The following is a 22,842-nucleotide window of genomic DNA, read 5'->3' as shown; positions in this document are numbered from 1 at the left end:
CCTCCTAGTAGTAATATTTTCTTAAGCGACGTGTATGATAAAAACACGATAAATAATTTGAGACGTAGAAGTAATCTTTTTTCTCTTTTTAAGTTTTACCAGTTCCCTCAACAAATTTTCAGATGCTGTCACACACTTTTTCAGCTATAAAATCCCAGCCAAAACACCTCTATAATCCTCTCTCTTTTTCCTCCCTTTTCTCTTTATTATAGCTTCTAGTTAGAGCCACTCCATTTCTCTCTTCAGTTTCAAAGGCTCACTTTTTCCTTGTTTCTTGTTTCAAGAGTTTCGTTTTTAGTTTCAAGATTTTCACATAAAAACTAGCCCATTTGTGCCTCAGAATAATCTGGGGCTTTAGAGAAAATCTTGATGCTAAACTTACTATTTCTCATCTTTGAAATTCATGTCCGCAATTCTGAGTGAACTCTTACTTTCTGATTTTATGATAATAAATTCCACATATAGGCGCAGGACCCATTTGGTGCAATCTTTCTCTGTTGTCTTCCTCTACTGGTTCTACTACATCTCATAAAATCAAATCAATTATGCTCCTTAATTAAATCTCACCAACTCCTATTATTACATACACCTAGATATAAATATTCCTATTACTCTTTATTTGCTCACCAAAATCACTATTCTGGGGTCCTGCTATTGTACTATTGTACCTAAGTTTTGGTCATGGCATCATCAAGTGGGACGTCATCAGGGTCAGGTTCAGGGTCATATACAATTCAAAACTCAGGATCAGAAGAAGATCTGCAACAATTGATGGATCAGAGGAAGAGGAAGAGGATGATATCGAACCGCGAATCGGCTCGAAGATCAAGAATGAGGAAACAGAAACATTTGGATGATCTTATGTCTCAATTGGATCATCTCAGGAAAGAAAATAACCAAATCTTGACAAGCATGAATGTGACCACTCAACATTATCTCAATATTGAGGCTGAGAATTCAATAATGAGAGCTCAAGTTTCTGAATTGGGCCACAGGCTTGAGTCCCTGATGGAAATCATCAGTTTCTTGAATGCTAATGGATCAAATGGTCAAATAATTGAGTCTACTATGGCTGATGGATTTATTCAGAATGAATCTTGGAATTATATGTACCAGCCTATCATGACTGCAGACGTCATGCAATATTAGTTTCTATATCATGGAAATGCACCAAACTCACCTTTCTTGATCAGACTCTTCAAAAATATGTACAGGTGCATGTCAGATTCTTTAAAATCTAACACAGGTGCGACAACATTTTTAGAGAATCCTACCAATATAGGGACTCACTGATTTAAAATCTTGGATTTAAGGGTTGATATTGAATTGATCTTGTAAATCATTTGTAGGCAAGAGGAGGTGATGATCTCTAAGGACCGATCTAAAACAGAGGATATTTTATCAGCAGCAGGATCTAAGATTAAGAATATTTAGTACTAGTAGTAGTAATTAGTAGTTCTACTGATAAATCCATATATTATTAGTGTGTTTGTAACTTGTGCAACTTGCAAGTATTGGTTTTCCATTTTTAAGAGCTTATGCAAGTGGAAGTGGGAAGTCTAGTAATATGATACTGGTATTATTGATAACCATTTTCAGCATAGTTACGTTATTGGGTTAATATATTAAAGCCAACTTAAAGTTGGAAATGTTTTGAACTTACATGTACCTAAACTATATATGGTGGAAATGCACTGCACACACTGATTTAAAATCTTGGATTTAAGGACTGATCTAAAACAGAGGATCTTTTATCAGCAGCAGGATCTAAGATAGAATATTTAGTATTAGTACTAGTAGTGGTAGTAGTAATCACTAGTACGACTTAATAGCGTTCTCTTAAATATGTAGTTGTAACTTGTAAGACTAAATCCATATACCCCATTATTAGTCATTGGAGCACTCTTTGTAACTTTGTGCAACTTGCAACTATGGTTTTCCATTTCTAAGAGCATATGCAATTGGAAGTGGGAAATTTCTAGTGATATGATAGACTATTTGTAACCATTTTCAGCATCTATAGCTACGCTATTGTGTTACTTAAAACGTATATCTAAACTATTAGATATTTCTATTAAACGTTTTCATTTTGGGTTTTTCACCCGGTGTCCGCTACTCGGATTAGGGCCCCCATGAATCCGGATGTCTGCCGCATAAGGCTCATTTAAAAGGCAAGTCGCTCCCTAACAACATTTTTTTCATACTCAGTGTTCGAACTCGTAACCTCTGGTTTAAGAGGTTTTATGTTATGTTGATCCTCAATTCTACTTCATGTACTTGTACTAAATGGCTATGGTATACATTTATGTATTGCAATTTTTAAAAAATTAAATATACTTGCTACTAAAAAAAATTGTATGTACTCGTATCGATTATCAAATACTTTCTTTATCTATGTACGTCACTACAAGAAAAACTATATTTGGCAACAATTTTTTTTTTGTTGCCATATATTGATTGCAAAAAGTACTTTTGGCAACAAAAAAATATATTTTGTTGCATTTAACTTTTTCAATAAACGTTATTGCAACAATGTGCAACAACTTTTTTTTTTTTGTTGCCAAAAGTACTTTTTGCAACAATAATCAATCAATAAAATTAAATACTATGGCAACAAAAAAAATCATTTGCCAACAATAAACCTAAGTTGTTGCCAAATATAAAAAAATTTGTTGCGATTTCTATACTTTCTTGTAGTGCGTGTAGTGAATGCGGATCACGATTCATATAATATTTCTACTTGGAAATTATATATGTTAACTAATAGTACTACATTTCACCCACTATACATTAGGGAAATTCATCCACTACAAGAAAGTATAGAAATTGCAACAGCTTTTTTGGCAACAAAAATAATATAGTTGACAAAAGTCAATATTTTGTAACAACTTAGTTTTATTCTTGGCATATATGATGAATCTTTTACAAATGAACTTTTTTTTGTTGCCAAAAATTTAATTTGTTACCATATAGTATTGACTATTGTTGCAAAAAGTACTTTTGACAACCAAAAAAAAAATGTTGCGCTCCGTTGGGAAAAGTTTATACCACAACAAAAAAAATGTTGTTGCCAAAAGTATTTAGCTTTTTGCAACAATAACCTATCTATGGCAACAACAAATGTTTTGTTGCTAAATGTCTTCTTTCATGTAGTGATCATTGAATGTGATGCTGGTCCGTGGTCAGTGCTCTTTCTTTCACTCCAAACAAGAGTTTCATTTAAACAGAAAGATTGAATCAGTAGAATCGTAACAAGTTTGTGTAACATCATTTAATTATCTTCCATACTGTTCAAGAAGTATTTAATTCTTAATTTGGGTTGCCTATGAATAATCAGATGACATTGTGCTGAGCTTAATTTCAAATTATTAGGTATAAGAAATCTTCGTGGGCGGTGACTATGTCACCATTAAGGTGGTTGTCGAAGATATCATGTTAGTTAGAATTAAGCTCTCTCTATTATTGCTTTAAATGATATCAAAGTCATCTTACATTTGTTTTTGTTTTTACTCAAGAATAGAGTTAATGAGATTTGTTATCACAAGATACACACCAAACCATGTGGTAGTAAGTATCCCAGTTGTATTATTAAAGCATTAATGTCATGTGGTTGAATTTCAATTCCAGTTTTAACAATTATCAATTCTTCCAAATGTGAATTGTGCAAACTTTAGGCTGTTTTTGCTTTAAAAATTGTGTTTTCGGTAGAAAATGAATGGGAGTAGCTCCCGTGGTGGACAAGATGCAGGAAGGAAGATTGAGATGGTTCGGTCATGTGAGGAGGAGAAGTGCAGATGCTCTGGTGACGAGGTGTGAGTGGTTGGCAGTGGAGGGCTGATGAGGATAGGGAGGGGTAAGCCAAAGAAGTCCTGGGGAGAGGTGATTAGGCAGGATATGACGTAGCTTTAGCTTACCGAGGACATGACCCTTGATATGAGGGTGCAGAGGTCGAGTGCCAGGGTAGAGGGCTAGTAGGTGGCCGCGAGGATTTCTTTTCCGTAATAGGAGTATTATTATTTTTGTGCATTTGCTTATTTCTTAGATTTCTAATACAACTTGATTGTTTCTTGCACTTCATTTATGTTATTATATGTTGCTATTACTGCATATTATTATTGTTTTCTTTGGACTTTCTCTTGAGCCGAGGGTCTATCGGAAACAACCTCTCTACCTCCACAAGGTAAAGATAAGGTCTGTTTACACTCTACCCTCTTCAGATCCCACCTGATGGGATTATACTGGGTAAGATCATGTTGTTGTTGTTAATTTGTTGAGTCCTGATGTTTATTATTAATCGCGCTAGCTCCTATTTTATATGATGTCATTTCAGTGAAGACTTTAAGAATGAAAAAGTGACACATAATAATTAAATGAGAGATGGTAAAAATTAATTTCACATGTCATTTTAGTTTTATATCTCCAAAAAGACATTTTTTGAATGTAATGGAGTCCTATATAAAAAAGTCCAAGTAAAATTGGAATAAAAAATATTATAGCTTTTAAAACCGAAAACGAAAGTGTTCATATTGTCTGGCAGAGTTTACAAGAAAAATACAAAAATAAAAAGGAACAAAGAGATTATTATTTTTATATATTTTCTCTAAAATTACCTAGTATTTACTTCTAAGATAGTGCAATTATGATAAAGGTGTGTTCGATCGGGAGGATAGCATTTTTCAGAAAATATTACCAATTTTTTCATGTTTGCATGAAGTTTTTTAAAAAAATATATATATTGTATATGAGCAATGATAACACATCAAATAAAACCTTAGGAAAAGCCCTATACATAAGGGGTGTGTTCGGTTGGTCAAAATCTTTGAAAAATATTTATCTAGAAAAATAAGTTCTTTAAAAATGAGGAAAATGACTTCTCTCGTGAAAATAGGAAAACAAGTTCCACAAGTGACATTACACATTGATTTTGTCATGCCCACGTCCGACGTGCACACCTCATTTTCACCCCACCCACTTAGCCCCCATCCCCACCACCCCACACTCCTATCCCACCCCCACCTCTCGGGATATTTGTCTCGATTTTATATAAATGCTTTTAGAATAATATTGTTTACTTACATACCGAATACAAAAAAATGTGTAAGAAAACTATTTATTTTCCTGAAAACCATTTTCCAAGAAAATGTTTTTCATGAAAACATTTTCCTTGGTACCAAACAGTCACACTCACACCCGGAAGAAGTCATTTATCTTGCAAACATGCATGAACTCAACATAAGTTCCACTCTCCTCACAAGATAAAAAATCAAAACCTTAACTTTTTCGCGATATGTTATAATGATTCAAACTCATGATATAATACTAATATCGGTTGAGTGTAGAAGTTGAAGTATCACCTGCCCTGTTTATAATAGTGAAAAGGCTGAATATTATGCTTGAACCATACTCGCTAATCATCTATCATTTTCAAAATGAAATAATAAAGCAGCAAGTGGATTAACAAAGAAGAATATGGATATATAGAATAATGATATATTATGGTCAAGTTGAAAGAAGAAATGCGGTAGCACAACAGTTTTAAGGAAACACTAATTAAAAAAAAAAAAAAAAGGATTTTGTCACTTTCGAACATTGAATCTAATGTATCTTAACATAAAAAGTTTTAAAAAAAACATCATGCTAATTCTTTTCAGACACAGATTAAATAATATCCGAAACCTAATTTTGTGAAATTTTCCAAGAAAGAGAGCCATATGGCCACTTAACAAAATAACAAGGTGCACGTGCAGGAACAAAATCGGTTAGGACAAGTACAAATCTAGTTAAATAGAGAACTACTAATTATCTCCCTAGATCCTTCCATAATGTTCCCAATAGTCGATGCTACAAGAACATTGAACGTGATTGGATGCTTTTCTCACACTCCCTCCCACCCAACACCCAAGAGGGAAAAAAAAGTCACTTTTTTTTGGGTTGTGCGTCTATTTTCGAATAAATGTATTTTTCAAACCTTGAACCAAATTCTTTTTCAAGTTTTTATGAAAAATTTCCAAGAGTTATTCTACCATTTTCTAAAATAGTTGAAAAACATCTTCTAATAGAATTTGACCGAAAAAGATGTCATCAAGTGTACTCCCTTTTTTCAATCTTGTTACGAAATGGATTTTGGGTCTAACTCAACCTCAAAAGCTAGCTCATGAGGGGAGAATTACCCAAATCCATATAAGGAGACCACCCATCCCCTTTTCATCTGATATGTGACTCTTCAAAACGCAAATTGACATCCATTTGGTGAGAAATTGATTCAAGGTATTGTTTTTAACTATATATTAAGCATATAATAATATGACCTAGTGATCAATTAAATGAGTTGAAAATCACGAGGTCTTAAATTCAAATCACAGCGAGACAAAAACACTAGGTGATTTTTCTACAAAAAGAAGTACGTAAATGAAAAAAGAAAACATCAAAATAATGGTCACAATTTTGGTTTGATAGAAAATATGTAGAAGCATCAAAGTGTAAAATGATAGAAACTAGACGGACCAATCTGTACACTCTAGATGTTATATTAACTAACTTCCTGATCAGTTAGTTAATAGTTAGTTAAGATCTTAATTGTTGTATATAGTGATGTATATCACAATATACACATATCATTGCATGAATACAAATGAATGATAATTCTCTCTCTAAAACAGTTACTTCTTCTTCTTCTTCTTCTTCTTCTTCTTCTTCTTCAATGCTCTACTCTAATCTTCTTGATTTCTTAACTTCTTCCTTAAATTCTATGTGTTAATCTTCATGGTATCAGAGCGGGTGTGATCAATTCACTCGTATACAAATTCCTCATTCAATTCTTGACAAGAAACAGTCGAAAAATCTAAAAATCTGAGTTGACAGAAAGCTGTCAATGGTGTTTGTAATGGCAACGATGGTGATCCAAGCAATATGAACACTGGTATTGATTTAGAATCCACATAGAACACTCAGAATTCTGGAATTGTTCAAGGGGCTGGAATTGATTACAATCATCCTTTATTCTTGAATCCTCAAGATGTAAGTGGAATCCAGATATTAACCTTTCAATTAGCAGGAATTGAGAACTTTTCAATATGGTATAGGTCTATGAAAATTGCTCTTCTTGGAAAAAACAAGATGGGCTTGGTTGATCGTTCATGTAGTAAAGAAAAGTTTCCAGAATCAATGGCAAACCACTGGAAAAGAGTGAATCCAATTGTGCTACTAGAAAAGAGTGAATGCAATTGTGCGATCTTGGGTGATGAATTCAATTTCAAAAGGGTTGTTAGGAGGTGTTATGTATGCTACCGCTGCTAAAGTTGTTTGGGATGATATGTTTGAAAGATTCAATAAGGTGGATAGGTCCAGTACCTTTAATGTGCATAAAGAGATCTCAACTTTGGTTCAAGGTACCAGTTTTGTCTCTACTTACTTCTCAAAACTTAAAGATCTGTGGGAAGAATTTGAAGCACTAGTGCCAACTCCTACTTGTAACTGTGAAAAGTCCAAAGAATTTGTTATGTATATGCAAAAGCTAAAGTCGTTTTAATTCTTGATGGGTCTGAATGAGTCTTATAATCAGGCTAGAAGTCATATTCTAATGATGTATCCAATGCCTTCAATAAATTAGGCTTATGCCATGATTCTAAGTGATGAGGGTAAAAAATCTATTGTTGCTAATACTGGTATGTCAGGTTCTTATCCTAGTCCTAGTTTAGTTGGTAATATTGATGTTGCCATGTACTCAAGAAACAATGGTTCATATAATGGTCAAAACTCATATCATGGACAGTCTTCATACAATGGATAGGCTCAGAAATTCAAGAAAAACTATAATCTGCAGTGTGAGGTGTGCAAACTGAAAGGACACACAAAAGAAACTTGCTACAAAGTGGTTGGTTATCCACAACCAAGAAAAAAATGGTCATAATTATGGGCAATATAGACAGTTTTCAAACTCCATTTCTAGATCTACAACTTACAATGTGATAGCAGATGGGAGTAGTATGTTAACAGGTCAAGGAAATGCTGATACTCAGTCTCAAAATCAAGTGGTGAATAACAATCAAGTTAATCAGAACCATGGTGTACCAACAGGAGGAGCATATCCTTTCACAAAGGATCAGTATGAACAGATTATAAGCCTGCTTAAAGGAAACAATCTTGATGCAGCTTTTCTTTCGCATAATAGCATCAAAGTAAAAATCCTTTTTGTGCTTTAAGTGCTGCACTATTAGCTTGTAAAAGTTGGGAAGAATGGATAATTGATACAGGTGCCACTAATCATTTGGTGTCAGACTTAAAACTGTTAAATAAGCAGTCTATTACTCAGCCTAGCAAATCAAAAGAAGTATACTTACCAAATGGGGACACAACATTAGTTATTAATACTAGTTCAATCAATTTATCATATAGAAGTACAATAAGTAATGTGTTCCACATATCTCAATTTAAATTTAATCTGATCTCAGTTTCAAAAGTAACTAGAGAGTTAGGCTGCTCAGCCAATTTCTTTCTTAGCTTCTGTCTATTTTAGGATCTTAGGAATGGACAAGTGAAGAAAATTGGTAAAGAGGAAAATGGACTATACATATTGGTCAATCAAGCATTTAGATACAACAGAAGAATAGGATTAACTACAACAACAGACAAAGCTGAGGATTTAGATTCTACTGCTAATGTGAAATTGTAGCATAGAAGATTTGGCCATATATCATCTAGAACTCTGAATAAGATGTTGAATGTTTCCTTAGATAACATTGTTCAAACTATTCAAGAATATATTGTTTGCCCTTGTGCAAAACAGACTAGACAACCTTTTCCTATTAGTAGTATAAAAACTTCTGCATGTTTTGAAGTGATTCATCAGGATATTTGGGGTCCCTATAAAACTTCTACATATGATGGAAACAAGTATTTCTTAACATTGGTTGATGATTTTTCTAGATTAACATGGATTTTTTTTGCTTAAACTCAAGTCTGATGTATGTGTAGTTATAAAACAGTTCCTTATATATGTGCATACTCAGTTTGATAAAAACACTTAAAGCATTCAGGTCTGATAATGGAACTGAATTTGTAAACTCAGTTTGTGATGGTTTATTCAAATCTATGGGAATTATACATCAAACTAACTGTGCCTATACACCTCGGCAAAATGGTGTAGCTGAAAGAAAATGCAGGCATATTTTAGAAGTCACTAGAGCACTGAGATTTCAAGGTCAAATACCAATAAAATTCTGGGATTTGTGTGTGCAGGATGGGGTTTACTTGATCAACAGAATGCCTAGTGTTGTTTTTAAACATCAGACTCTTTATGAAATACTATCTAACAGAAAACTACTACTTACTCATTTGAGAGTCATTGGTTGTCTTTGCTATGCTAAAGTAGTAAATGAACATGATAAATTGAAAACTAGATCCAAAATTTATGTACTTATTGGCTATTCTGCCACAAAAAAGGGATATGTGTTGTATGATATTCAAGAAAAACTGATATTTGTGAGTAAAGATGTTGAATTAGAGAAGATACTTTTCCTTTCATGTTTCAAAACAACACAACTACTGAACCTATTTTTTCAAAAGGAAATTTTGAATATCTTATAACTGATCGGATATCAAACTACTCACCTACAACCAACTCTCAAATCCAAGTTATTGAACAATATACCAATCCCATCAATCAAAACATACCGAACAATCCACATTACCGAAAACTATTTCCACAATCAAGATTCTATACAACCAATGGAAAGACAAATCACACAACTTGCTATCTCTCAACCTACAGACAACACAAATCCAACCTATCAACACTACCATTTAGCTTGAAAGAAAGTATGAGAAGAGGTAAAAAGCCTCATGTACAGATGAAAGATTTTGTAAACTTGAACATCCATCAGGATGTTCCTTATGCTATCAACAAATATTTATCTTATGACAGGATTTCTTCAAAGTATCAAGCATACATAGCATCAGTCTCAAGTGAAACTAAACCTTCTACTTATAAGGATTCTATCAAGGATCTAAGATGGGTGGAGGCTATGCAGATTGAAATAAAAGATTTGGAAAACAACCACACTTAGAAAGTTGTAACTTTACTAGAAAATAAAACACCTATAGGATGCAAATGGGTATACGTAATTAAATATAAAGAAAATGGCGATATTGAAAGGTTCAAAGCAAGACTTATGGCTAAAGGATAGCGTAAAAAATAAGGCATTGACTATTAGGAAATATTCAGTCCTGTAGTCAAGATGAAAATTGTTAGAACTGTACTTGCAATCTCAGCAATGAACAACTGGCATATCCACCAAATGTATGTATTTAATGACTTCTTACAAGGTGATTTGTTTGATGAAATATACATGGATTTACCAAAAGGATTCAAGAGCCAAAGGGAGAAGAAAGTATGCAAGCTCATTAAATCCTTGTATGGATTAAAACAAGCCCCTAGACAATGGAATGCCAAGTTGATAGAAGCATTATTGAAGGCAAAATTCTAGCAAAGTCAATATGATCATTCACTATTTACAAAGAAGACAACAGAAGGAATAACTATAGTACTTGTATATGTAGATGATATACTCATAACAGGAAGCAGTTTGAGGCTGATCATAGACACCAAAGAAACCTTGCAACATGCTTTCAAAATGAAGGATCTAGGTGAGTTAAAATACTTTCTGGGGATTGAATTTGCTAGATCAAAAAAAGGAATTCTAATGCATCAAAGAAAATATGCATTAGAACTTATTTCTGAAACTGGAGTATCAGCAGCAAAGCCTTCATCAACACTTATAGAAACTAGCATAAAGCTAACTACTAAACAATATAATGATTATCTAAAGAGCAAGGAAGATTCAGATGTTGTTCAAGAAGATCCACTTGCAGATCAAGAATCTTATCAAAAATTGATAGGTAAACTACTTGACCTTACTATGACCAGACCAAATATAGCTTATAGTGTACAAACACTAAGTCAATTTCTATAAAGTCGTAAGAAATCACACATGGAAGTTGCAATAAGAATTGTGAAGTACTTGAAGAAACAACCTGGTCAAGGTGTATTATTATCTAGCAAAAGTGAAGAAACTATGACTGCATATTGTGATGCAAATTGGGCATCATGTCCTATATCAAGAAAGTCTGTTACTGGTTATTTAATCAAGTTAGGAAGTTCATTAGTAGCTTGGAAGGCAAAGAAACAAACAAAAGTGTCCAGAAGCAGTGCTAAAGCTGAATATAGAAGTATTGCTGCAACTGTATCAGAATTGGTTTGGTTACTTGGTCTTGTGATGTGAAAGAACTTGGAATACAAATAAACAGTCCAGTTGAGATATTCAGTGACAATAAGGCTACAATTCAGATTGCAGCCAATCCAATTTATCATGAAAGGACCAAACATATTGAGATAGACTGTCACTTCATTAGAGAGAAAATTCTACAAGGAATGGTGTCAACAAAATACATACCAACTCATGAACAACCTGCAGACATGCTGACTAAAGGTCTTACAAGAGTACAACATGAATTTCTATGTTCCAAGCTAGGTTTGTTAAATATATTTGAAGTATCCAATTACCTAGCTTAAGAGGGAGTGTAGAAGCATCAAAGTGTAAAATGATAGAAACTAGAAGGACCAATATGTAAACTGTAGAAGTTATATTAACTAACTTCCTGATCAGTTAGTTAATAGTTAGTTAGGATCTTAATTGTTGTTAGTTAGCTAAGAAATGATTAGTTAGATTAATCCTCTATATATGTATTGATGTATACCACAATATACACATATCATTGAATACAAATGAATGAATAATTCTCTCTCTAAAACAATTACTTCTTCTTCTTCTTCAATGCTCTACTCTAATCTTCTTGATTTCTTAACTTTTTTCTTAAATTCTGTGTGTTAATCTTCAAAATATCACATTGAGTTAACAAATAGGATTAAATTCTGAATGCTTACAAAGGTTGTTTAGTACCTAAGTATCGATAAATGATACACTATTATAATTGGAACAGGTCTCAAATGTATTGGAATGTCACCAAAAAAGAAGTCATACGGAGGGAGTAAAGCAAAGACCATTTCAGAGTTAATAAGGTTTTGATTTAATTAATGACAGAGTAAAGATTAATATTCTCACTATAAGGGGATTAATTCTTTTGACTTCCAAAAAAAAAAAAAAAGACCACATATTGTCATCCACCATTTCTCCTGTTATGAGTCACACAACAGTACTAAGGGTTGATTTATATAAAGACAAATGAACTAGTATATTTGTTTGTCTAGTTGGGAAAACAAACTTGCTCTCACAGCCGCTATACATACATTAAATTACATTACTTTACCATAAGCAAGTGATAATTTGAAATCAAAATGCATAAAATTAAAGTAAAGATTAAGTGATAAAAGTATATGTCAATAACCCTTTAACTTAATGTATTTATTCTTTTGGTGTAGAACTTTAAATAACGTATGTACGCACAATTTTTCAAGGGTTAAAATAACATAGTAATTAGGGGAAAAGGAAATATACACTCATTTCTTTTTAACTTCTTTTCTCCCATTTCATGTGATGAATGTGCCCAAGGAGTTAAGTAACGAAGTTAGGTGAAAAGGTAAAACTACAGTTTTATGGTGTTTTTCCCTTTAGATTCCAATAACTTGTGTTTCTCTTCCTTAACTAAGTCCACAACATAATCATGTAAGGAAAAAAAAAGGCTTAATTAGTGGGATGCATGCATTTACCCCAGAATGAGTTCCAAAAAAAGTGTTTCTACGACGATGTCATTTTCCGATATTTGGTATGAAGGAAGTTATATTTTGAAAAATATTTTTCATCAAAAGGTGGAAATTGACTTTCCTCGCTTATGAGCGAAAGTCATTTATCTTATAACTATCTAAACTTTTAATTTCATATTACTTCAACTAAAACTTAAATGTTATTATTAGTTCCTAGTGCTTCAAAGTTTCATAGAACACTTTTCAATTTGCTCATACTATCATTACTCTTTATTATATATTTTTTCTAGAAAATATTTTCCACTCATCAATCAAACATTTTTCCATGAAGTGACTTCCATAATACCAAACACACCCTTAATAATGTCTACTTTTCATCTCACATAATCTCAAGAAAATCACTTCGACATGATTAATGTTTCATGTATTAGTCTTAATGTTTGTAATGACGTGTTTAACTTAATCACTTCAATCTCCTCATATTTTTTCTATCGAGGAATCCAAAGTAAGCTAGTCAACTAAATCATTTATCAGAAGCAGGTGTTGAAAAAAGAAGATTAATTTAATGAAGCCGCCCCTCGAAAATCAACAAAATAACACAAATCAACAAAAACGTGATGTTGATTGGAGTATTGTTTAATATACATATATAACTCCCATAACATTTTGTAGTAACTCTTTGGTTTCACATACAGAAATCGTGTTCATTGTTCAAGTCTAAATCAGTGGGTATATGGGCCTTGTAATTGTATACGTAATTATTTGGTTTCACATTATTACTTTTCTTATAATCATCTGGTATTCGGAACTCACTGATTCGACTAATTCAAATTCACGTCATGTAGAACTTTAAAGGAGCGCTTCAAAGATTTTTTCATTCACAATGCTCAAATTTGAAGTTCTAAATAGGATGAAAGAATCTCTTTCTATCCCGTTACACCTCTCGGTAGTGAAAAAATGCTAGATTAGCCTATCAGTAGCTGCTATCAAAGGGTTTTAGCCATGTTGCAATTCCAAATTTGATTGGATTTCTCCCAAAAATAGACTTAATTCAGGTGCAATACAATTACTCGTGGTCAATTTTAAATAAGAGAAGATTTAAGATTTTTTTTTTTTCTTTTTGGAATTTTTCCTAGTTGTTTGAATCATATTTTAAGTCGAAATCGATAGAAGTATCTAAACTTAATATTTTATTTTTTTTATGTGAAAATTGAATTGCTTTGGTAATGGCAAAGGAGGGAGGAAAGTAGCCTATTCAAAGCTAGTAATAATATTCTTTTAATGGAACCACAAAGGCAATTTGTATAGACCTTCAGTTTCTTTTGTGAAAGTTCGAATTAATTGAAAGAGCTTAATTAAAAAGCACATGAGTTGTTGCATTATCGTGGAATATAGCATTCATCAAATTTAAAGATGTAAACTCGAACGGATTCAATTTTTTTATAACATCTTTTTGTTTAGAGAATGTCTTCCCCAACATTCGACATAATAATTAATTTACTGCTAAGATAATTCGTTTATCATCGTTAACATCATCAGCTGAAGCATTCAAGCCAACACATGCCTTCTAGTCTCCAACTTTTTTTCTTTTTTCTTTTAGGCTATGTTATAGATTAAACTTCGATGACAGTTTGAGCTTGCTTACATTGTTGGTCTGAATTCGATAAGAAGGGTGACTATTAATGTAGGCTGACAACCAGTGTATAACTAGCAAATTTATGATGAATCTTTATAATGCAGATGAAACACATGGTCAGTGAGAATTTATGTTGAATTGACCCCCTTACAGCTGCAGCGTAATTATTATTATTCGTAGTTACATACTACAAAGTCCAGTTTCAATACAGGAAGAGTGGAAAAGAAGATTGGATATGTGCCAAATGTTAAAGATCTTTGCTTATCTCTTCCTATTACTTTGGTGTTCATCGTCATGGGTGCAAATTCCCAAATTGTTGCAGGTTATTATTCATAATACTTCCCCTGTCCCATATTACTTGACCACATTACTAAAAATATATGTCTCAAATTACTTGTTCATTTACAAAATTAAGATAAAATTAATTAAATCTTTTCTATCTTACCCTTAGTATTAAATGCTCTTAAAAATAGTCAATATTGATTAGTATGTATTTATTGGAGAGAGATAGGGGTAAGGTAATAAAATACATCTTTTATTTATGATTTCGTAAGGGGTATGCAAAAGGTAAAGTTGTCAAGTAATATGAGACGGAGGGAGTAATCACTAATTAAGTGGCTATCAGAAGATAATTGGTTTGTTGATAATAGATCCTATAATCATCATTCTTAAGTAGAATTAAAGATAACCATTTTGGGTTTTCTGATGATTTTGGTAATCAATCAGTCACCACCAAACTGTGGCATATTCTCAATTATATACTCCCTCCGTCCCATAATAAGTGTCACTTTAGCCAAAAACACGCATATTAAGAAATCAATAATGTAATGTGGAGTTTACTAAATTATCCCTATATAATAAAGATAAATTACTTTTTCCTCATGATTAGTAATTCTTTTGACATTGAGAATCTAACAATACCAAGTTACTATGAGCTTTTTCAATCATCATTTAGATGTTACTTTAACTTATTTGTTTTTTTTATAAGGGTAGAGTTGAAAAAAAATTAGTCTATTTATGTCTTGGTTTAAAGTCATTTTGACTTAAAATATTATAGGACAAAAAAATAATTGGGCCCATTTGACTTATTATTATCTACGGAGTTTATAAGTAAAAGAATATTCCTTATCAAATTAAAAAAAATAAGTTAAATTTAACTGCCTAACTTATTTTTATTTAATGGACACAAAAATGCTCACGTTACCATATAAGGATCAAAATTGCTGAATAATTTCAGAGGACTGGTTTAAATTTATTTTTAGGGAACCAATTTTATTCAGTTTTTTTGATCGACCCAGATGATAAAAAAAAATATCTATGTATATCATAATATGGTCAATTATTTCCATAGATTTCTGGAAGACTTCATATACAAGATTTGCACAAAAAAGTTGGCATCTTTCTTTGGTACTTTCTTAATCAGGGAGTAAAAGGATATTCCTCATCAAATTAAAATGCGTCTGATTGAAAATTTCGTTAAATTTAACTGCCAAAAATTCTTAGATATTTAATGGACACAAAAAATACTCACGTTACCAAATTCAGAGGATCAAAATTGCTGAATAATATATTCAGAGGACTGGTTTAAATTTACCCCAAACGTAAGGAACCAATTTTATTCATTTTGTCTGCTCGATCGACCCAGATGATAAAATCACAAGTCATCATATCTATGTATATCATAATATGGTCAATTATTTCCATAGATTTCCGGCACATTTTAAAGGAGATTGTGATAACTTGAAGACTTCATACACAAGATTGCACAAAAAAGTTGGCATCTTTCTTTGGTACTTTCGGTTAATCAAGATGTTCGATAGGTAATATGAGAAGCACAGTTTTATTATTTTTATGACTTTCTATTGGTTACACGGTACTAGCTAGTTTATTCTCCTATCACTTCAAAAAATGCTAGAGACAGGAGTTTAGGTTTTATGCATTTGAGGGTCGAATTTTATTGGTTTGGTTTATAAATTTAAAAACCCGACACAATTGGTTTGGATTGAAAATCCGAACCGGGGTCCATGTACACCCCTAGTAATGCTAGTTTATTCTCCTATAGTTATGCGTGAGTTTATTAGTTAGGTGGTTAGGATTATGTAGGTGTTAGTAATGCGTGTATTAGTTATGCAAGTATTAGTAATGCAAGTATTAGTTATGCATGATTTAGTTATGCAGGGTTAAGTTATGCATAATTTATTTCTTTGAATGTTGGTTTGTTATATTAAAAGTTAGTAATATTATATACTTCTTAAAAATTAAAATATTTGTTTATAATTAAAATTCAAAATATTATTTGTTTAAAAAAATATTATATTAAAAAATTATACAAAAATATTTGTTTAGAAAAGGAAAGTATTTAAGTGGGAATGATAAGGGTAATATTGTCATTTCAACTTTTTATGCATGTATTAGTTATTCCATCTTCTACCCCGCATAAAATAATACATAAATTCCCTCATAACTTATACATGTATTAGTTATGCGGATTTCTAAGTTACAAACCAAACATCGTACTAATTTTATATATGAATAACTTACTTCCTAACTAGCTACCAAACGCGGTATAAGTATGCATAAATTAATACATGAATAAGGTATCTCTTTACGAGCTACCAAACATGGTATAAGTTAATGCAGATATTAATACATAAATAATTTGTCTCTTGTCCAGCTACCAAACGACCCCTTACTATTAAGAAATTATTTATGCAATTAAACTATTTATAAGATAAAAAATTAATTGCTAATCTGATATGTAAAAGTATATTTGGCTGCATTGATAGTGTAAAATATATTTATTTATAGATATAATAGTATTTTGGTCCCTAAATTATTTATAAATTCTGCTTTTGGTCCTTGTGATATATGACTCTACTTTTGGTCCTTGTGATATATGACTTAACATATTTAATCATAGAATAATTGAAATGTGTGTTTTTGGTCCCAGCTTCAAGTAGAACTATTTTGTATTTGAGTATTTACATAACATATATTACCGAGAAATATTGAGTAATACAACCCATAAGTAATTAAGTGGTGACCGAACTATTATAATTATGGTAATATGTGAATATTCACAAGCGAAGGGATAAATAATGCATAATTCAATTAATTAAAGGTTTAATATGCTTAGTTAGATATCATAGAGACTAAAATCAAAATTCACCTACAACGGAAGGATCAAAAGTACTAATAACTCTTTTATTTTATATATATATATATATATATATATATATATATATATATATATATATATATATATATATATGTCAAGTATATGTAACTTATTAACCCTTATATTTATATTGTCACTATATTTCTATTATATATAAGTGTGGAAGAGGGACCAATACAACATTGACTGCTTGTACGAAAAGCTTTATAAATTGTACACGCAATGAATGCTTGTACCAAAAGCTATATAATTTGTACACTTTAACCAACTACTTTTTTATCCCACGTGGACATATATCGTATTACTTAATATTTATTCCCTTCTCATGTATAGAGGTATGCACTTCAATATTAATTCTTCGATACATTTATTTCCTCCGTACACTTTTACTTGTTCACTTTTGACTTTTCACGTTCTTGCTGAATATTTATTTTCTTCTCATGTATAGACGTATGCAGTTCAATTTTAATTCTCCTACACAAATTTATTTCTTATGTATACTTTTACTTGTTCACTTTTGACTTTTCACGTTCTTTAAAAATTAATAAATCCCACGTGGACATATGTTATATTACTGAATATTTATTCTCTTCTCATGTATACACGTATGCACTTCAAAGTTCAATTTTAATTCTCCTACAAAAATTTATTTCCTCCGTGCACTTTTACTTGTTCACTTTTGACTTTTCACGTTATTTAAGAATTAATAAATCCCATGTGGACATATGTCATAGTACTGAATAGTTATTCTCTTCTCATGTATACATGCATGCACTTCAATTTTAATTCTCTGACACATATTTATATCCTCCGTGCAGTTTTAGTTGTTCACTTTTGACTTTTACGTTCTTTAAGAATTAATAAATAAAGTACTCGCTCCGTCCCATATTACTTGGCTTTAAAAATTAATAAATGAAGTACTCCCTTCGTCCCATATTACTTGGCACATTACTATACTTGACTTTTCACGTTCTTTAAGAATTAATAAATGAAGTACTCCTTTCGTCTCATATTACTTGGCCTCATTACTAAAAATATATGTCTATTTTTCTATTTTATATTTTTCTTTTTATATATAAACGCCCATGGTGGACGAACACAACAACAATAAGTTGTACAAAAAGCAACTGAAATTATACTCTAAGCAGGGACTAACGTAAGTATATTTCAGAAGTTGAACATTAATTCTACCTCTTGTGTGTTTACTTTTTAAGTCCCCACAGGTCCGCAAGTCTTAATTGTCCTTTCATTTCTTTCATTTGGCATATACTCCCTCTGTCTCAATTTAAGTGTCTACGTTTAACTAGACACGGAGTTTAAGAAATAAAGATAGACTTTCAAATCTTGTGATTCTAAATTAAAAATGTGTATAATATAATAAAATATCCGTTGAATCTTGTGATTACAAACTTGACATGTAGGATATTTAAATTGTCAACTTACTAAATATAAAAGAGGAGGACATAACCAAAATAAGACAATTATTTTTTATTTAACAACAAACGCCCAAGGTGGACGAACACAACAACAATAAGTTGTACAAAAAGCAACTAAAATTGTACTCTAAGTCGGGACTAACATGTGTACATTTCAGAAGTTGAACATTAATTCTACCTCTGCGTGTTTACTTTTTAAGTCCTCACGTGTACGCAGTGTCTTAATTGTCCTTTCATTTCCTTCATTTGGCATATACTTCCTCTGTTTCAATTTAATTGTCTACATTTGACTAGACATGAAATTTAAAAAATAAATATAGACTTTTGAATCTTGTGAAATGTGTATAATATAATAAAATATCCTTTGAATCTTGTGATTATAAACTTGACTGTAGGATATTTGAATTGTCAACTTACGAAACATAAAAAGAGGCGGATATAACCAAAATAAGACAAATTTTAACAATAATTGATAAATTAAGGGGAAAAATAAGAGGAAAAAAAATATGGAGACTCACTAAGGAGAATCGCAGTATCCTTTGCAAAATATACAAACCATAAAGACTAAATAAAGTGAGTAACCAAATTAATCATGTTGGGCCCCGTGCATCGCACGGACATAGTTTGCTAGTATGTAACTTAAATACGGAAGATTCAAAACAATACTCCCTCCGGAGCAAAAAAAGTGTCCACTTAGCCTTTTTTTCTTGGGTCAAAAAAAGTTTTCACTTATTAAATCAAAAAATAATTTACCTTATCTTTCCAGATTTGCCCATATTAAGTGTTATGTGATCAAATCCCAATGTCTATTTAATTAGGGATTGTTTAGTCAATTTTTTTTTTTGAGTGAGTAGTTTCTTAAGAAATGTGCAAATAGCTAAGTAAACTCTTTTTTTAATCCGGAAGGAGTATAATACAAGATCAACTTTGCAATAACTTTAGTGCTAGGTGGTTGGTGATAAGACATAGATCATTAATTAAACAAGAGATTTGAATAACTTGCATTAATTTTTACAAAAAATAGTTGACTAGTCTTGGACAGTCCAATCTTGTTGGTGGGTCAGAAGAGAATGGGTCTGAAACTTCGAATGGGATCATGATTACCAATGCGAATTGGCCTTCTTTTGGGGTGGTCTTTGACTTCTGCAATCGGTGGTCTTTAAGTTTATAAGTTAAAATTCTTCCGTTTAATTAAAGATTTTAAAAAAATTCCCAAGATTCATGAGTTCTGAATTCGAATTTCCGTTTAATTAAAGATTTTAAAAAAAAAAATTAAGATAGAGTTTGAATTTCACTCTGCCCCCTTCGACAAATTTTGCCTTGAGGCATATATTTTATTTTATTTTACTTTTCAAGGTAAACTTTTAGTTATACTTTAAGGAAAAGTTCCGCTTTATGGGGCATACTTTTAGTTTTGTCTTAACTAAAAGTGTACCCCATAAGATAAAACTAAAAGTATGCCCATAAGATAGAACTTTTCCATAAGGCAAAGTCTATGCCTTAAGGAAAAGTTCCGTCTTATGGGGCATACTCTTGGTTATGCCTTAACTAAAAGTCTGCCCCATAAGACATTACTAAACTATGCCTTAAGGAAAAGTTCTGCCTTATGGGGGCAAACTTTTAGTTATGCCGAATCCGATATAACTTTAGTTTTTCCTTAAGGCGTGTATGCCGGATCCGGCATATACACCCCCAGCAATTTTTATTTTTATTTTATAATTGAGCGGGGATTCGAACCCAGAACCTCAAGTATTCGCCTACCTTTCCAAGCGAAGGGCAAAAATTAAAGACCACACATATGAGGGACAAAATTTAAAGACAACAAATATGAGGGACAAAATTTAAAGACCATAAATATGAGGGCCAAAATTTAAAGTCCACCCCAAAGAAGGGCAATCCGCGCAAAAAATTGATTACCAATTAACCAGAAGGGCTGCCTGCATTAAGTGAAATAGTTTAGGAATGATGCATTAATAATGTAAAAAGTATTTATATAATTAGATTATTTAGAAAATAGTTATAGACAACTTTACTTAATAGCATTATATCATTAGTGGGTAATTTAGGAATAAATGGTAAATAACCTGTTAAAATAAGTAAAATTATATTGATGATATAAGAAAGTCATTACGCTATCGATATATTTTAACTTAGAACTAAGTAAACGAAGTATGTTAAATTGCATTAATAGTGTTAAAATTCATTTACACTATCAGTGGCTATATATTATATCCTTAATCAATAAATTCACCTGACTATCAATAACACATTATTTATCGTAAAAGCTATTAATTTCACTGTCATAATTTATGTCTCATACTTTTCTTATGTTTGCAAAGAATGTCATACTTCTTTATTTAGAAATAATTTTAATTTTAAATTTTTTATAAACACACAAATATTTATGACTTGTTTTAGTCAAATACCCGCCACATAAATTGGGACTGAGGGTTTAGTCTATTACCATTGCGATATTCTGATAACTAGAATACAACGTCTCACGTTTATATTATGTTATAATGACACCATGAGCTTTTGTCTTTTCATTTGTACGTTCGTAGAATATTATCTAATTGTACAGAATAGTATTCCTCTCTAAGGAAGAAAAAAATATTGCAGGAGAGGATGTGGAAAGCACTATTTTCGGAGGAAATTCAAGCACATAATATCAAAAAGTTTCTATCCATTATCCAATAATGCTAAACAATAAGAGCAACAGATATATCAATCATCTCTAAATATCTATCCATCTACTTTTGTTGCAGAAAGAATTATGGAATATTACTACAAGTTTACTTGCTATTCGATCTTATAGCAAGAGAATTAGGTGCCTTTTAATTTCTACCATGAACTTTAGCTTTTCATGAAAAGGAACATAACACAACTTGCGCTAAAAATGAGTTCTTCCTCCATTTTAATTTTAATTTACGTGATATAATTTAGCTCGATACGGAGTTATTAAAAAAATGAAGAAGTAATTGTTAAGCCTTTTTGGTCCATGTTTTTCTCTAGAATATGGTAAAGCAAAAGAAGATATGATCTAAGAATCATAACATATAATGCTTCACAAAATATTATGAAAATATAAAGATAATAGGTTTCAGATTTAAAAGCATATTGTTCTTTTTTAAACGAACTAAACAGGAAAGTGGACATAACTTTGAAATTAGAGGGAGTACCATTAAGCCTTTCAGGTCCATATTCTTTTCTAGATTCTAGTAAAGCAAAGGAAGACATTGGTCTAAGAATTATAATATATCATGCTTGAAATAATTTATGAACAATGTAAAGTTTATTATATTCTAAAATTTAAAAGCGAGTCATTCTTTATAAAATTGAAAAGGAAAGTCATGTGCAACATATAAAGACTTTCTGCTCCATATTTTCCTCTCGAATCTGGTAAAGCAAAGGAACACATTGATCTAATAATTATAATATATTATGCTTCAAAAGAATATTATTATGTCAACAAAGAAATGATATTTGGAAAAATCACTAATATTCAGTTCGATCGAGTTTTGGCCTTCTTTTCCCTTGCAGCCTGGAGTTCTACAACATCAAGATTCTTCTCTGCGATAGCCTTTCTTTTAGTGATACAAGAAAAATTAATTAAATGGTGTTCATGACTCAACCACCTCGTTGACTCTGTGTGTAGCAATGCTTATTTTAGTCCAGTTGAGAAATCACATTAAGAAAAAAGTAGGGTAAAAAATCGAGATAATAACTTAATAATGAGATATATAGTGAAATTTTCAAGGAATCTAGTTTTTTTATAAGCCATCACCGTTAGGTTATGTGCACTTCAAGAACTATAGCGGATGAAAAACTAGTCGGTTCTTGACTAAACTGGGTCTTGGACCAGGTCCATGCGTTC

General features: G+C 31.6%; 1 protein-coding gene across 1 annotated transcript; it reads left to right on the top strand.

The window, feature by feature from the left end:
* The first annotated feature begins 676 nt into the window (after positions 1 to 676).
* On the top strand, positions 677 to 1,568 carry LOC132049929 (bZIP transcription factor 11-like). The gene has a single exon (XM_059440908.1). It carries the CDS (start codon positions 682 to 684, stop codon positions 1,147 to 1,149), a length of 468 nt encoding a protein of 155 aa, XP_059296891.1. The 5' UTR covers positions 677 to 681; the 3' UTR covers positions 1,150 to 1,568.
* Positions 1,569 to 22,842: the final 21,274 nt, after the last annotated feature.

This window comes from Lycium ferocissimum, chromosome 3 (assembly GCF_029784015.1).
Source record: "Lycium ferocissimum isolate CSIRO_LF1 chromosome 3, AGI_CSIRO_Lferr_CH_V1, whole genome shotgun sequence".
In the NCBI taxonomy this organism is placed as follows: Eukaryota; Viridiplantae; Streptophyta; class Magnoliopsida; order Solanales; family Solanaceae; genus Lycium; species Lycium ferocissimum.
The sequence above is the reverse complement of the archived record's forward strand: the minus strand, read 5'-3'. Positions and strand labels throughout refer to the sequence as shown.

What these genes read in the sequence shown, in the direction of transcription:
- LOC132049929 (XM_059440908.1), top strand. Translation starts at nt 682, where the DNA reads ATGGCATCATCAAGTGGGACGTCATCAGGGTCAGGTTCAGGGTCATAT.